Below are 13,955 nucleotides of genomic sequence, written 5' to 3'. Positions count from 1 at the left end.
TTTTGGCTAGCCAGCATGTCACACACTCGTACAGCAATCGACCGTGTGATGGCACCAGAAGGGGGGGGGGGGGGGGTTTGCGTGTCATTTAGCCTCTGACTCTCTACTCAACATATTGAATGGATTTCGACTTACGACCATTTCGACTTACAGCCGTTTGGTGGAACTCGGTCGTAAGTTGAATGTTACCTGTATTTACATTTAAAAAAAAAAAAACTTGTCACAGCATGCGCCTCTCTTCCGGGACCTGTTATACGGAGTCATATTCCAAGAATACCACCGCACCGTTAAATGGCCAAAACGGGAGGGTGTATTTTTGTGCTATTAAAAAAAAGGGGGGAAACAAATTCTCTCTTCCTGTATTTTCTCTCCTCTTGGCCTTCACCAAGCGCCATTAACTTTAGATGTACACAGTATATATATATATGGATGAAGTGCAAGGAATTCAATCTCCTGACCTCGGCTACAATGCTAAGGATTTGCCTTCTGTGGACTCGTGAAATCTCCTCGTGAAATATACTCCCATGCAACTCCGCTATAAATATATATATGACATCGTGCGCCAGCACGCCGCCCGATAACAAAAAGAGCACAAGGCAAAGACCTTTTTGCACTTTATTTGCACTTTTTTTCTTTCTTTCTCCGTGAGCGCAGGTGCTAGAAGAAGGTCAGCTTGTGACAAAAATGAAAACGTTCATTTTCACCCTCGCGAATTGAAGGAGTAAAAATGACACCTTGCAAGATGGGATTTATTAATTTTGTTGTGTGTGTGTTGGGGAGCTCAATTAAACCATGAGCTGCCAATAGGGAACAAACATTTTTAATCATCTTCCCACCAAAGTGACAATTAAAGGACAACCGACGTCACTTTTTTGTTCTTTAACTGACATAAAAAAACGTTTGATAGCATCTAAAATACCCAAAACATGCAGTATGATATTTTTATTGAAATGCAGAACACCAATAAAAATGACTTCAAGTGTCCAAAATCTGTAAAAATTGAGCTGCAGAAAAAAATATACTGTGACTGTAAAGTGTCCCTGAGAGTTTTGAAAGGCGCTTAGAAATGAAATGTCTTTTTCTATTATTATTATTATTATTATTATTATTATTATTATTATTATTAAAAAGCCCAAAGTTCCATCATGCTGCGGGCGTGTTTTTATACAATCCAGTGCAGTAATTGATCTATCGTTTCACCGCCAGGGGGCATTGCGTACTAAAGTTAAGCTTGATATGGCGTGAACGAAGAAGAAAGAAGAGCGCCTGTTTGACTTCTCGTAAGTTTGAAACAAGAGTTCAATAATTGTTATGAAAGCTAAGAAAGTTTTCGAGCTAATGCAGCCTAAGGTTTAGAAACAAATATGTTTAATGTTTAGAAACAAGCGCGTGGTTCCACATTTCAAGTTTGAACTTGACTCCAGCGATGGAAGCGCCATCACACGCAGTTTGTGAGCCGTCTGAGATAAAGTAAGATGAACTATACTTTTTCCATTTTGTAGTTTTGACAAAGTGCGTCCGGGTGGAGGCTTATGGCCTTTCGCTAACTACATTTTATTTTTATTTCATTTTTTCAATCACCTGTACACGCGATTTTTAATTTGTGTGCGACGTCGAGTCTGCCGTGAGACATCGTCAAGTGTGTCGTGAGAAATTGTCCGATGTCACTTCTTTTAAATTTAAAATTTTATAAAACATTTATTCATCATGTTCTGTAATTATAATGTAATTACCCGGTGCTGTCAAGGCTGCGAGTGTAACTTAATATTCGTCCGTGTGGCAACACGTAACTGATTGCCTCTTTCCCCCGAGATTGTTAATAATAATAATAATAATAATAATAATAATAATAATAATAATAATAATACATTTCATTTATAAGCTCTTTTCAAAACTGTCAATGTCACTTTACAGTCACAGGATACAGTCGCAAATAGATATCGCTGATGACGTATCGCTAATTGATTGCTACCTCCGGCTCGATAGCTAAATGATAGCTAGTTAGATAACTAGCAAGCCAACTAAACAGCTAACAGATAGCCAATAGATAGCAAATAAATAGTTAGCTAGCTAGCTAATACATACAGTAATAATAATAATACATTTCAGTTAGAGGCACCTTTCAAAACTCTTGGTCACTTTACTGTCACAGGATACAGTCGCGAATAGATAGCGACCTAGCCAGCTAGGTAGCTAAACGATAGCTAGCTAGATAGCTAGCAAGACAGCTAATGGATAGCAAATAAATAATTCAGTAGCTAGCTAATAGATACAGTAACACAAATAATACATTTCATTTATAAGCATCTTTCAAAACTCTCAAGGTCACTTTACAGTCACAGGATATAGTCGCTAATAGATAGCTACCTAGATAGCTAAATGATAGCTAGCTAGATAGCTAGCAATCCAGCTAATAGATAGCAAATAAATAGTTCAGTAGCTAGCTAGCTAATAGATACAACAATACAAATAGTACATTTTATTTATAAGCATCTTTTAAAACTCTCAAGGTCACTTTACAGTCACAGGATACAGTCGCTAATAGATAGCTACCTAGCCAGCTGAATAGCTAAACCATAGCAAGTTAGATAGCTAGCAAGCCAGCTAGACAGCTAACAGATAGCAAATAAATAATAATACATTTCATTTATCTGCGTCTTTCAAAACTCTCAAGGTCACTATACAGTCACAGGATAAGTTTTTTCTTTGAGTGAGTAGCGGCAGCCACACGTGGCAGTGTTCACTCAACCCGGAAGTAACTCAAATAGATAGAAAGCTAGCTAGCTAATTAGCTAATAAATACAATAATAATAATACATTTCATTTATAAGCACCTTTCAAAACTCTCAAGGTCACTTGACAGTCACAGGATACAGTCGCTATTAGATAGATAGAACCCACCTATTCAGAATCGCCTTTTCTATGGAGCTCTTTCTCTTGTTTCTATTTATAACTGTATTTTGTTGATTGTATTCTATTTGTCATTGTATTTTATTTATTCTAGTACCTTGTATTCTATTTGTCATTGTATTTTATTTATTCTAGTACCTATGCTTGTCTGTGACTGTAAAGGGTCCTTGAGAGCTTTGAAAGGCGCTTAAAATAAAATGAAATGTATCATTATTATTATTATAGATTTTTTTTTCCAATGTAAAAAACGCGCTCTGGCTAAAAAAATGGTTGAAAACTTCAACAGAACTTCAGATAGCACCCAAGATGAATCAGGTTGCTTTGAATCACGCAACAAATCCAAAAAAATGGAGGTTGTCCTTCAGAGGTGAGTTTGAATTTGAGACTTTATTTATCCATCGTGTGGAAAGATGGAACTAATGTATTTATTTGGTTCCAGCTCTTTAGTGTACAGTCTAAATTATAAAGTCACCATGAAGACCAGCCACTCATCCGGGCTGAAAACGGCTACAAATAGAAAAAGTGACAAAAATCACGACCTAAAAGAAGATGTCGTCCAACGCCGGATTCGTCCAAAGACGAGGAGGAGGAGGAGGCGGGAATTTGATGTCAGCGATAATAATAATAGTGATGACGACAGCCTGTTAAGGAAGGATAGGGATATCATCAACAGTCATGTGGAGGAGGAACCAGAAGAGGATAGTAGCGTACGAGTGATTGATCGAGGATTAGATGATTCCGATGATCAATGTTGTCCCCCACTCGTGGTCCAAAAGAGAAGACCACCAAGTGGTTTCTGCCCCTCGTGTCGGAAACTCTATCAGAGCGCAAAGAGGTTGAAAACGCCCCTCAAAGATAAACTCTTGGATAACGGTAAGTGGACCTGGTGTTGCTTATTCGGCTTTTGTTGTTTATATTTTTTGAAACAATAGCTGCCAAATTGCTTCAGATTTCACCATTGATATAATAATAATACTACTGTTATACCTCGGTTTACGAACCCTTTGGCTTACGAACTTTTTGGTTTACGAACGTTAAATTTATGAAAATTTTACCTTGGCATACGAACGATTTTTCGGGATGCACACGGAGCTGCCACAATGAGTGATGTGTCGTTCGGCAACGAGCCCGTTCTCCTAACAAGAAAATGGCAGCCGGCTTGTTTTGGTCCTCTATGCCCCGCCCCCAGTCGTCGGTTAAAGCCACGTGATTGGTCAAGAACGCAGCAGTGAGGGGAGGTGGTTTAAACATTAAAGAGACAGGCAGACGACTGAGTGACAAAATGGATAGAAAACAGTGAAATTTGGATTCATGTCAACCTTGCTAGTTCAAAGGCAGAGTGTAGACTGCAAGGTTAAAATATCCCATCAATCAGGCTCCACAAATAACCCGCACAAGTACAATTTGAAGAGAAAAGACAAGCAAGGGAACCAGCTATTAATGAAGCTTCTAGTGTGTCTGCCTGCAACTGTTTCTGTTGCAATATCACAACTTCTAAGATTGAAGTACAACCTGGAGCTCTTTGAGACACTTGATGCAAAAAGCTATCCATTCCATCAAGCCATCAACGACCATCACAAAGGTCAATAAAACCACTTTATTATAAAGTACAGTTTATTTCTTTAATTATAATACCATTTATTATACATAAAATAAGGTATATTTTGTGTAGTTTCGAGTCTTATTTAGTAGGAAATTATGTTTTGTGGGGACCTGGGAACGGATTATTCTCATTTTAATGGTTTCCTATTGGAAATTAATTTTTGGGATACACACTTTTCGCCTTCACACACACACACCAATTAAGTTCGCAAGCCAAGGTATCACTGTAATACATTTCATTTATTAGTGCCTTTCAAAACTCTCAAGGTCACTTTCCAGGCACAGGATCAGTTTCTCTGTGGGTTAGCAGCGGCAGCCACGTTAGAAAATTAGATTTTATCTCAAATAATGGTTTTTCATTTGCAATTTTGAAATATGTCATGTTCCAATGAATGTGTTTTATTTTGTTTCAATCAGTTTAGTATACTTTTGCCATCCCTGTGTTTTTGTCCGTGACCGCATAACTCCTTTTCCAGATTCAAGTACCTTTTACCTCTCTTTTTCCTGTGGTTTGCGCTTCAGATCCCACCTCCTTAACATGCGACCACTGGCTCCTGCTAAAAAAATGGAAGCCAAGTCGGCGACCTCACTCAGGGTAAGTCAAACCGTCCACCCGAATGCTGAAGGCTGGCCCGTGAGCACAAATAAGGACACATGATGGATTATTATTATTATTATTATTACTGTATTAGCGAGCTAGCTACTGTTAGGTTACAATGTTGCGCAATAAGGTAAATATTTAATTCTGACCAAAGATTTTTAGGTTAAAATATTACAGGCTACTATTAGCATCTTACGGCTTTCCTTAAAATTGTAAATATTACTACCGAACTATTTATTTGCTATATATTAGCTGTCTAGCTTGCTCGCTAGCTATGTAACTAGCTATCGTTTAGCTATCTACCTGGCTAGGTAGAACTCTATTAGCAAATGTATCCTGTGACTGTAAAGTGACCTTGAGAGTTTTGAAAGGTCCTTATAAATGAAATGTATTATTATTATTACTGTATCTATTAGCTCGCTAGCTACCTAACTATATATTTGCTATCTATTAGCTGGCTTGCTAGCTATCTAGCTAGCTATCCTTTAGCTATCTAACTGGCTAGGTAGCTATCTATTAGCAACTGTATCCTGTGACTGTAAAGTGAAAAGTATTATTATTATTATTATTACTGTATCTATTAGCTAGCTAGCTACCTACCTATTTGGATTGGATTGGATATGCCTTTATTAGTCTCACAGTGGAGACATTTACATTTCACAGAAGCAAAGTGATGAAAGGAATGAAAGTAGAAAAACAAACATTTATTTGCTTTTAGATATCTATTAGCTGTCTAGCTGGCTTGCTAGCTATGTAACTAGCTATTGTTTAGCTATCTAGCTGTCTAGGTAGCTATCTATTTGCAACTCTATCCTGTGACTGTAACGTGACCTTGAGCGTTTTGAATGGCGCTTATAAATGAAATGTATTATTAGTATTACTGTATCTATTAGCTAGCTAGCTAGCCTTCTATCTATTTTAGTTACTTCCGGGTTGAGGGAACGCTCACGCATGTGGCTGCCGCTGCTCACCCACAGAAAAACTTCATCCTGTGACTGTAAAGTGACCTTGACAGTTTTTAAAGGCGCTATGAATGAAATGTATTATTATTATGATTATGATTATGATATTGATTGATTTTGTCAGGACGCTTTCCCGCAGTGTTGACGCACGTTTGAAGGAGAAGAAAAAAGCAAATCTGAACCAGGATGACGCGTGCTCCAGGCTGCATGTTTTCCTTCAGAGGTGATACTCTAATAAACCTCCGTATGTTCGTTCCCCTTCAACGACCTGTGGATTGACTCGTTTTTCCCCAAAACACGATAAATATACAGTGCTACCTCAGCTTACGAACTTTTTGCCTTACGAACGTTAAATTGGCGAGAATATAATCTTGGCATACAAACTATTTTTCGGGATACACACGGAGCTGCCACAATGAGTGAGGTGTCGTTCGCGAACGAGCCGGTTTTTGGAGCTGGATCTCTGAAGTGAACGAAGCAGCCGGCTTTTTTTTGTCCTCTATTCCCGCCCACAGTCTTTGGTTAAAGCCGCACGTGATTGGTCAAGATCCGTGGTAGAGAGAGAAACAGAAACACACAGAATCAGAATCATCTTTACTGCCAAGTATGGATTTGGATTGGATTGGATTTGCCTTTATTAGTCTCGCAGTGGAGAAATTTACATTTACATTACAGCAGCAAAATTATGAAAGAAATGAAAGTAGAAAAGCAAAATAAGGAGCTGCCTGAAAGGCAGCCACTCTCGCGGCACCGTCTTGAAGTCAAAAGTCACCTCAACTAGTGTCAAATAGTAGTCTTGGTGCAACACACAACGATTCGCCAATGCGTTATTTATGTGTTTTCCTTCTAATTTCACCATTAACACGAAGCTTTCAGACCAAACAAAGTACCCAAAATGCAATGTGTGTCGCTTTCTCGGTCAGGGGCGTTCCTGACGTGACATCACGTCAGAAATCGTCATCAACTCGAAAAACAAGACTTCCTGAATATTCAGCGTGAGTCTTAAAAGGTAAAATATAGCTATATGCCGTGGAATTTTTGTAAAATATGCTCAGTACAAGTCATTTGAAGCCATTTTACAAATTATGGACACAAGTTGTCCGGAGGCGTCGGTTGTCCTTTACGGTTTATTTAGTTGAAAATGATGTTTTATGGGGACCTGGGAACGGATTATACTCATTTTAATGGTTTCCTATGGGAAATAATATTTGGAATACGCACTTTTCGCCTTGCACACACTTTGTGGGAACCACTTAAGTTCGTAAGCCAAGGTATCACTGTACATGTATTTCGGCGCCTAGGAACCTCAGACGACCTCGCCCAGTGCCGCCGAGAAAGAGCAGCCAAAAGGAAAGCGCAAAAGAAGACCCTCACGGTCCTCAGATGGCCAAACGCAAGCATCTTAGCGGCAACAACCTCCCGCAGGACGATAGCGGCTACGGTCACGAGCAGAGCGGCTTTGACTGGACCCGTAACGGATGTTCCAGTGGAGAAAGCGACATAGTAGCCACATTTAGCTCAGTTGGCAAGTAAGGTAGTTGTTGATCCGACGCTAATGAATTACTCAATTTATTCTCTTTACAATGTTATGCAAAGTAGAGTCAACAAGATTTCAAAATAAATGTTTGAATTCCACTCAAAGTGGTTGCCCTTTTCTCGTAGAAGAAAAACGAATGAGGCCTGCCCCCGCCCCCCTCTTGGGCCCGTCCAAAAAACTCAGTGGCAGGTATCCATTGACGTGTTTTATACTCTGTTGTTTTGGAGTCTGGTAGCGGCGAACGAGGAGAAAGGCGCGAGTTTGAGATAAATGGAACACTTTAGATTTGGGCCTTGCTTTGTACTGTTTGTTCGCAGGATTTGTCGATCTATTTGCTGTCTATTAGCTATCTATCTAGCTGGCTGGCTGTCCATTTGGGATATCGGGCCAGGGTTACAGTAGACTACTTGAAGCTAATCTGATGACTTCTTTTGTCCTGTCTGACTATGTTCTCTGTCTGCCTCTGATTGCCCCATTTTGCGAGCGTTGGATTCTTTCGGTGTGGTAGCTAGCAAACTGGTCACTTACAACATTCTAAACATTGAAGTCATCCTGCCATCGAAACGGTATCGGCAACTGACGACGTCCAGAAACCGTAAAAGTATTTGGAGCTCCAACGTAACCTCAGCGTGGCCGTTGAAAGGCGAGTCCATCATGTCGTACTACGAGCTACGTCAGCTCCATTCAATGATTTTGTTCTCCTGCTTGGCATCTCATCTGGTTCTCTGTCATCTCTAGCTTAGCCAATCCAAGGACACCAGCTCCGGGGGATCTGGTTCTGGTGACATCAGGGGAGGATCTGGAGGAGCCCTGTGATGACCTCGGATTTCCAGCTGGTATTTTAACCCGTGGTCTACGCTCTCATCTTCCTCTTGGAGATCACCCGGGTATGGTCTGGTGGTCTTGGTGTTAGGCTGAGGCAACCGAATGATCTGTCCCTTCGTTTCAGATTCAAATCCAGCGTTCTCATCTCGGCCTTCATCCATCTGGACCGCTACCTGGCGGTGGTCCGAGCAATGGACACCAACAATGGTGGGCCTGAGGCAGATGCTGGTGAATCGGTTGGTCTACGTGGGTGAGTGTCTCCCTTGGGATTTTGACGAGGTCCGTGATCGATTCCCACTTTTGCTTTTTTATTTTACCCAAGATTAGTTAAGAAGACTCACGTTATCAAATATACAGTGATACCTCAGCTCACTAACATAATTGGTTCTCAGAAAGTGTGTGAGGCGAAAAGTTCGTCTTCCGAACATTTATTTCCCAAAAGAAAACATTGAAATGAGAATAATCCGTTCCCAGGTCCCCATAAAACATAATTTTATACTAAATAAGCCTTAAAACCAAACAAAAAATATACCTTATTTTATGTATAATAAATGTGCTTTTGTATTGAAATGAAAGAAATAAACTACTGTATAATAAAGTCGTTTTATTTACCTTTGTGATAGTCGTTGATGTAGTTGCCTCTTGATGATATCCGAGTGAAGTCGCTGTGCTTTGGATTGGATTGGATTGGATAATTACCTCACTCACACTGTCGGAATACATGAGCTGTCACCACTCTCGCGGCGCCGTCTTGAATCACTTCAAATAATATGACAGCATAGAGACAATATGACAAAACAAAGACACAGAGAGACATTCATTCTTCAGGACTTGCTGTACCCTCTTTGTGATGACATGAAACAGTTCTAGATGAACTTTATGGTTTCTCGGCAATACTGGCACTGGGACGCTAAGTCACACAAGTACACACCTCGTTCGTGTTTTTCGATGATCTTCTTCGGCTCGACCGTCATTTTCCTTAGTGTCCTCTTCGGCTTAACACTAGCCTGTGGTGGGGTTTTTTTTCGGTCCCATAATAATAATAATCATCATCATCATATCATAATAATAATACGTTTAATTTATAAGTGCCTTTCAAAACTCTCAAGGTCACTTTACAGTCACGGGATAAGTTCTTCTGTGGGTGAGCAGAGGCAGCGTTCACTCAACCCGGAAATGACTTAGATAGCTAGCTAGTTAGCTAATAGATAGCTGAAGATAATAATAACAATAATCATAATAATACATTGTATTTATAAGCTGCTTTCAAAACTCTCAAGGACATAGCTAATAGATAGCTAGACAGCTAATAGATTGCGGGCTAGATATCTAATAGATCGAAAATAGATAACAAATAGATATATAGCTAGGTAGCTTGCTAGATAGCTTGCTAATAATAATAATTTCAAAAGTACTCCACTCGATAACAAACCATGTCTGCACTCAAAGAAAGGGGGTAACCTAAACTAGTCCGCCAGCCACCGCGGCGCTGAGCGACCTTGTGGTTTGGTGTTCATCCGCCGAAAACTAGTCCGCCTTTTTGATCTGAAGCGTAGGTATCACTGTATGTCATAAATCGAGAACATGTTGTATAACACCTGTTGATGATCTCTTTAGGTCTCTTTTTCAATTCAAATTGTTACGTCTTGTGATGCCTTGACATGTACAATAAATCAATTACATTCAAACGCGCTTTGAAGCACTGAATAAGCGCACCGAAGCCGCTACATTTGTTTGTACCGCAAAAGTGTAATAGAGTGAAGTGGAGACAAACAAACATTTGAAGCAAAGACTTATTTTGAATGCATTAACGTGTCAACCCAACAAGTGCTCAAAGCGAGATGGTAAATAAAACAAACGGTGTGACAAGGCCAATGGATGTTTGAATTGGTTGGAAAATCGCTCCAAAATGTCAGCGGGGAGGCAAAATAGGCCTGCAGTCATTTGTATTGATCAAGTTCCTCCAACTGTTCGCTCACATATCCAATTACATTGCGTTCCGCTTGTCTGCACCACACGCTCGACGCGCTTCAAATACAACGACTTTTAATAAAGAAGGGGAAAAAAACAATTGCAGAAATCTCCTACTGTGATTGGACTTCAAACTCGCCAACGAACCTCCGACGACTGCCAAACTTTGGCCAAACAGCAATAATTAGACGCCATCATGGATAGAGTGATACCTTGTTTTACGAACTCCTTGGCTTACAAACTTTTCGGTTTACGAATGTTAAATTTAGGAAAATTTTACCTCAGCATACAAACTATTCTTCGGGATACGTACGGAGCGCCACGATGAGTAATGTGTCGTTCGCGAACGAGCCTGTTCTCCTAACAAGAAAATGGTGGCCAACTGTTTTTGTCCTCTGATCCCCGCCCCCAGTCTTCGGTTAAAGCTTTGTCAAGAATGCAGCAGTGTGAGGAGGTGGTTTAAACATTAAAGAGACAGGCAGACGACAGAGAGAGAAAGTGAGAGTGAGAAAATGGATAGAAAACAGTGACATTTGGCAGAGTGTAGACTGCAAGGTTAAAATTCCCATCAATCAGGCTCCACAAATAACCCGCACAAGCCATCTGTACACTTGATGCAAAAAGCTATCAGCCCAGCTAAACAGTAGACAATTGATGAGGAACTAGGTAAAATTATGGCAGAGATAGCACCTCCAAGGAATTTCTCAAGATGGTGAAAGAAGAAGGCTACGTTCCTCATCAAGTGTTTCATGCTGAGGAAAGGGGCCACTCCATTCCATCAAGCCATCAACGACCATCACAAAGGTCAATAAAAACACTTTATTATATAGTACAGTTTATTTGTTTAATTATAGTACCATAACATATTTATTATACATAAAATAAGGTATATTTTGTGTAGTTTTATGGCTTATTTAGTAGAAAATTATGTTTCATGGGGACCATGGAACGGATTATTTTCATTTTAATGGTTTCTTATGGGAAATAAATGTTTGGAATACACACTGTTTGTCTTACATAGAATTTCTGGGAACCAATTAAGTTGGTAAGCTGAAGTATCACTGTATGTTCTTTGTTGTAGAGCATTGTGGCTGACAGGAAAAATGCTTTTTCCTGTCATTTTAATGAACTACGGAGGCATATTAACTCAAGAGCAAAAGATGTGTCAAGTCTCATTGCGGGGACGCAAATGACGAGACAAACCGAGCCATAAAAGAACAACAACATATCGGACGTTGCTAGCGATGTGCTGTTACGTCACTGCGTAGCATCCACGCTTGCCTAGCAACGATTGTTAGCCAATTTCATGGCAAGTCACACGATGAAAACAAACATCCACGGGGCATACCAGGTGACCGACGCTATTTCCCCTTGCGATTTTTATCGTTACCACCTCATTATTACGACGCGCAAAGCCAGCAGTCGTGCGATCTGCGGCGTTGATCTGGCCGAGAAGAAGCAGCCAATTAGCGAGTGCTTATCTGGCGACTGATAGGGAGGGAGAATAAAGACTTTTAACGGATGCGTGAAATTCAGACGCCGATGCAAATCAGATGACTAAATATAAACAGGACAGTTGCGCTTCAGCGTAAACCTTAGGGGGAAAAAATGGCAGCGCTACTTTGTTTTTACTAAATTTGCATGATTAACGTCTTAGTGCTAATAGTGGTCGCGCCACTCGTAGGCTGTACAATTAGTCTCCGGGTGCGTCATCCACTTTAGACACATAATAATAATATAAGTGCCTTTCAAAACTCTCAAGGACACCTTACAGTCACAGGTCACGTTTTTTTTCTGTGGGTGAGCAGCGGCAGCCACATGCGCCGGCGTGTGCAATCAACCCGGAAGTAAATCAAATAGCTAGCAATAAGGACCACTCTCAAATCAATGGTGGCAATCGGTTAAACTTTCAATCGAACGACAATCAAACCTAGACTTGGAACCGATTAATGTTTTTTACATTGATTATAATGGAACGTGCTGTTTTGGCTTTCAAACTAATCCTTTGATTATTGCCAGGTTTCTGGAACGGCTTATGGTCGAACACCGAGGTGTCAATGCCAACAACATGAAGCCCTTTCTGTTACATTCAACCAACATCTCCGCTTGCTTGGTATGTACCACAGCTTTAAGTTCATGGATCGATTCCTACTGACGAGAGGTAAGGAACAAAATTCTTCACTACACATTTTCTTGTTGATACAAAATATGAACACGTATATTCAAGAAATGTCTGTTTTATTTGTAAGTCGCGTTCCATTTCATTGCATGGAAAAATGATCAATATTCCAAAAACGTGTTCATGAAGATCTCCCACCATCTGCGCTCCGAGTTAATGAAAGTCCCTGGCCACTATTTTAATTTTTCTTCTCATCTCCATAATCATACAAATAATGAGCACTCGACCATGACGAAGCCGCGATGGCACTCATAAAAAATAATGGCACAGTTAGTATCTCTTATTACAAGTATGATGGCGTGCCTTGCGTGGCTTACATGGAAATGAAAACAAGGCAATTGTTCAGGGCTAATGGGAGACAAAAAGAAGGATTTGTGGAAGCGGGATATTGTACAACACTGGAAGAATATTTTGCTGGCAAATAGGACATTTTGCAACCATTTGCATATGTGCAAATGGATAAGAGACGGCAACTTCATTTTTTTATGTCATTCGACTGAAACTTTCTATTACGCCCTTGAGAATTTTGAAAGGTGCTTCGAAATCAAATGTATTATTATCATCCGTCCATCCATTGCTTCTTCCTTCCTTTACCTACCTTTACATAGGTAAGTTGGGTGGATAGATAGATAGATAGATAGATAGATAGATAGATAGATAGATAGATAGATAGATAGATAGATAGATAGATAGATAGATAGAATTTGATTGATTGACCAAAATATTGATTGCTTCTGGATGCCATAACGTGTCAAAACAGCACTACTATTCTATAGGACAGCATTTGGCCTGTGAGAAGAATCCGTTCCCAGGTCCCCATAAAACATAATTTTCTACTGAATGAACCTTAAAATTACACAAAATATACCTTATTTTATGTACAATAAGTGTGCTTTTGTATTGTAATGAAAGAAATAAACTACTGTATCATAAAGTCGTTTTAATGACCTTTGTCCATTATGATACGCTCGCCACATGGAGTTTCTGCCTAGCAAAATCGCAGTCAATGGTAAGCACATCCAAATGTCGATTTGATTTCCCCAGGATGAGTTTGGTTCTGATTGAGTCCAGCCCTCAGGCGGCCTCGCATCACGTCCTATCTCAACCCGCTAAAATAACCGCGGCGGGAGTGGCCGGAGGGAACTCCCGCGGAATGATTTCAGAAGCGGCTGCCGGAAGCCTATGAAAAGCCTCCGTCTTCCTTCTCATTCCTATTCAATGGCCATTCGTTTAGTCGGGCTTTCATCATAGGGGGGTTGGGGGTCTCGCAAGGCTTTGAGAGGCGATGAAGCAAAATGAGGTGAGATGCTGTGCGTGAGGGGCTGGTGAGATTAGATTACACTGGTGAGATCTTACTTCCCAACGATC

General features: G+C 40.2%; 1 protein-coding gene across 5 annotated transcripts; it reads left to right on the top strand.

Moving 5' to 3' along the window:
- The first annotated feature begins 1,165 nt into the window (after window positions 1-1,165).
- On the top strand, window positions 1,166-13,418 carry LOC148902575 (uncharacterized). 5 transcript variants are annotated; one of them, XM_088991217.1, is made up of 7 exons: window positions 1,247-1,280; window positions 1,380-1,470; window positions 3,197-3,277; window positions 3,350-3,783; window positions 5,035-5,107; window positions 6,200-6,298; window positions 7,377-8,878. In XM_088991217.1, exons 2-7 carry the CDS (start codon window positions 1,427-1,429, stop codon window positions 7,606-7,608), a joined length of 963 nt encoding a protein of 320 aa, XP_088847343.1. In that variant the 5' UTR covers window positions 1,247-1,280; window positions 1,380-1,426; the 3' UTR covers window positions 7,609-8,878. The 5 variants fall into 5 exon arrangements, 3 of the variants coding, with proteins under 3 accessions (XP_088847344.1, XP_088847343.1, XP_088847341.1); XM_088991218.1 differs by having other exon boundaries at window positions 1,166-1,470; XR_016114318.1 differs by lacking the exons at window positions 1,247-1,280; window positions 1,380-1,470 and adding an exon at window positions 12,428-13,418 and having other exon boundaries at window positions 2,418-3,277; window positions 7,377-8,687.
- Window positions 13,419-13,955: the final 537 nt, after the last annotated feature.

Source organism: Hippocampus bargibanti, linkage group LG02, assembly GCF_051943395.1.
Source record: "Hippocampus bargibanti isolate YZ-2025 linkage group LG02, ASM5194339v1, whole genome shotgun sequence".
Taxonomy (NCBI): domain Eukaryota; kingdom Metazoa; phylum Chordata; class Actinopteri; order Syngnathiformes; family Syngnathidae; genus Hippocampus; species Hippocampus bargibanti.
This window is presented reverse-complemented; position numbering and strand designations above follow the sequence as displayed.

Excerpts from the sequence above, each read along its gene's own strand:
- LOC148902575 (XM_088991215.1), top strand. The coding sequence starts at position 3,108 with ATGAAATGTATCATTATTATTATTATAGATTTTTTTTTCCAATGTAAA. Across the intron at positions 3,784-5,034 it reads AGATAAACTCTTGGATAACG|ATCCCACCTCCTTAACATGC; the intron begins GTAAGTGGACCT and ends TTTGCGCTTCAG. Across the intron at positions 6,299-7,376 it reads CTGCATGTTTTCCTTCAGAG|GAACCTCAGACGACCTCGCC; the intron begins GTGATACTCTAA and ends TTCGGCGCCTAG.